This window comes from Opisthorchis viverrini (genome assembly GCF_000715545.1).
Source record: "Opisthorchis viverrini unplaced genomic scaffold opera_v5_892, whole genome shotgun sequence".
Taxonomy (NCBI): domain Eukaryota; kingdom Metazoa; phylum Platyhelminthes; class Trematoda; order Opisthorchiida; family Opisthorchiidae; genus Opisthorchis; species Opisthorchis viverrini.
Window position 1 is genome coordinate 11,124 of NW_008752528.1, and position 3,078 is coordinate 14,201.

The window sequence follows — 3,078 nt, forward strand, 5'->3', positions numbered from 1 at the left end:
CGTCCTACTTGAGGTTCATCAGGTAGGTGCAGTTCCCGAGTTTCCGTCAAACTTAGGTTTTACTTGAACCCGAATTGCATGAAATTAACGAAGTACACTCATTTGCATAACAATTTGGTTTTGACGGGAGACTCACTTGGGACTCGGCTGAATCTCTCGCTTTAGAGTATCATAAAAACGAGAGATTAAGCCAGGTTCCAGTGAATCTCCCGTCAAAACCAATTGGTATGCAAATCAGTGTATTTCTCTACATTATCTGAAGACACTTGATCAGACGTAGTGGAGAGGCGAAACCCATAGGTAGTAAGCCGAAAAACCATTTGCTGTTGCTAACATCACCCAACGAACCTCAAAGAAACTAAGTCCGACCACCCACTGCACCTTCTAGACTCTAAACCAGAAAATTGTGGAAACACTTCGCGTGCTCACCTTTCCAAGTTTCTGCGCATCAAACACCTCCTCACCCTCCATGTCAGACATGCTTACAATCAGTTGTCCGCCTGTGGCCTTGGCCATATTCTTCAGATCACTTTTTTTACACCGTCGCACAGCCATCGCATTGGCTTCCACGAAGTATTTCATGCACAAATCGTCGATTCCTCCCGTTGTTAGAATGACATTAGCGCCAGCAGCAAGGATTTTTTGGATGCGCTCTTTCGTAATGTCCAGTTCACGCTTTCTTATAGCTTCCAATTGATCCGGGTCATTAACGACAACCTAAAAGTAAGAGAACATAGTCGGTAAGACCAGTAACTTGTAATGTAAAATAAAGTCTGAATTTGGCGATAACGTACATATTTTATTAATACCTTGAATAAAGAGTAAAAACTAAAGCACTCAATAACGGGGTACACCGCTCAACGTCATGCGAATAGCACATCACGAACTTGTTGCCCAAACAACCCCCATTGGCTGTATGGGAGCGCTTCTTACTAAGGTAAGGACCGATTGATTGAAAGGCACAGATATATGGAAGGGGTATTCAGAACTTAGTAAAAGGACCCACGGACAGTAGTGATCGTCGATCAGGCTCTATCAATCTACAGTCGTAACCACTAGACGGGGGCTTTCTGCTGAGTATCCACTTCAGATAAGGGATTACGAGCTTCGTACTTGGTGATTTGGGTTTTACTTAGCTAAGAGCGCCGGGAGGACCAGGGGGTTAGTGGAAGCTTAGTGTACCTGAAAATGTATTGCACAAAGTACTCTGTTCTTGAGAATCACATGCTTTATTTTTTAATGGTGAATACCAAGAAGCAATAACAGTGGCACGCACACTAAAAATTTGTGTATTACTAAACAACGAATGGCTACGTAGTGAACGCGATAGCTTTGCTCCTAGACCGCCATCGGCTGCGTGACAGTCATTTCTGTCAGTCACTATCCACTGGTTTGTCCTGTCCCCCGTTAGGGGAGATGGCAACTACCAACGTGACTAAAATGACTGGTAAGGGCTTTCATGCTAGCCATGGACTGACCGCCTCTCGGTCTCTCCATCCGACAATGCTGGGTGGAGAAGGCTATATGGGGTTAACGGTCCTCTGGTATACGAAGTGCATGGCCTAGCAGGAGTAACTTGTAGTGTTCGACCAGCTGATCTACTGAGGGAAAGTGAACTTTTCTGAAGATCATCTGGTGTATCCACCAGACCAGCGTAATGCTTCGGAGGCACCAATGGTCAGACAAAGCTTCGGGAGATCTTACGCATGACGTCTCGAACACCCAAGGTATCCTCAGTCTACTTTTCGATGACAATGCTATATGGTCGTCGGTAAAAAAAACAAGCAAACTAAGAAATAATCAGGAAACCAGCCGCTTAGACGGAACAAATAATACGCGTTCACCTCAACATAGAGGAATCGCGATTAGACTTGCTTAGCGTAGGATTCAAACTCCAACTAGGATGAACCAACAAGAGCAATCAAATCAGGTACATGGATGAGTTGGAAAACGACCGTGATGTGACAAGACATCAAATCATTCTTCCGGTAGGCAGAGCCAGCAGGCAATTCATAGATGACGGGAGGTTTCAGATACAGTCGTGAGTTTACGAGCGAAAATGGAACCACGAACCTTCTCCGCCATGTGCTCGCACCTCAAGTATCTGCGCTGACTCGAGCTTGGTTTTGTCGTCAAAACTCGACAAGATAGAGCACACACTCAAGTTATTTATGACTGGGATACTCAAAAAGTTGTCAAAATGCACATGGCACACTCAAAAACCGACTCCTCCCCATATAAACTGGTGGCTCGTTGAGTAAGGTGAATGGTCATTTTGGTGAAGGATGTGACACTGAATTTAGGTCACTCCAAGACACTTGTTTGATAGGAGTGTCCCGTTTTGGTGAAGTAAGGATGTGACACTGAATTTAGGTCACTCCAAGACACTTGTTTGATAGGAGTGTCGGTTGTACGGCAGCGAAGAACTAGTGCCGAACACTGACGTCATACTGTGTTCGAAGCTTTGCTAGCAGTTACACGGTTGTGGGAAAGGTTCAAGCTTACGAGCACACGGTAATCTCAGTTTGTCCAACAGAATACCTTAATGGAAGGGGGGTCTGTGCCCAGTTCCCCATTAGACTATGGGGTAAGGCTCACATAGTTGACAAGAAATCGACCCAAGTGCGTGGGTGTTGTTGCCGGAAAGTCAGAAGCATCGAAAGAGACGTGCACCATTTCGCCAGTGTCTCATAATCCAAAGTTCAGAAAAGCGTAAACACTTAAGGATGTACACTGAAGCGAGGTTGGTAGGATGGTTATCCTGTAGCTGCCTACCAGCAGTTTATAAGAACATTCACTGCTTCGCAAACTATGACAACCGGTGTTCAAAACAAGCGAGGATTTCAACTCGAATGTTCTACCTAAAAAACATAGAAAAGCAGTGGGAACACTACGGTTCTGGTCATCAGGTATGAAGAACTGGCCGGCCTGAAGTGCATATAGCTGACAGCTGATAAGAATATCACGCCCAAGAATTTTACTTATCACCGAGTCATCATCATCATCATTGTCAGCTGTAGTAACCGCGTACTCATCGTATAGTGGTTGTAGCTGCCGCCGGTTAGGCCACCGATGATT

General features: G+C 45.1%; 1 protein-coding gene across 1 annotated transcript in view; it reads right to left on the reverse strand.

Annotated features, from left to right (window-relative positions):
* Positions 1–384: 384 nt before the first annotated feature.
* T265_15752 (hypothetical protein) overlaps positions 385–3,078 on the reverse strand; it is a gene marked incomplete at both ends in the record, with an annotated part of 3,477 nt that continues 783 nt past the window's right edge. Inside the window, one exon of the mRNA XM_009179072.1 lies at positions 385–717. Within this exon, the coding sequence (XP_009177336.1) occupies positions 385–717 (333 nt within the window). The remainder of the gene's footprint in view (positions 718–3,078) is intronic.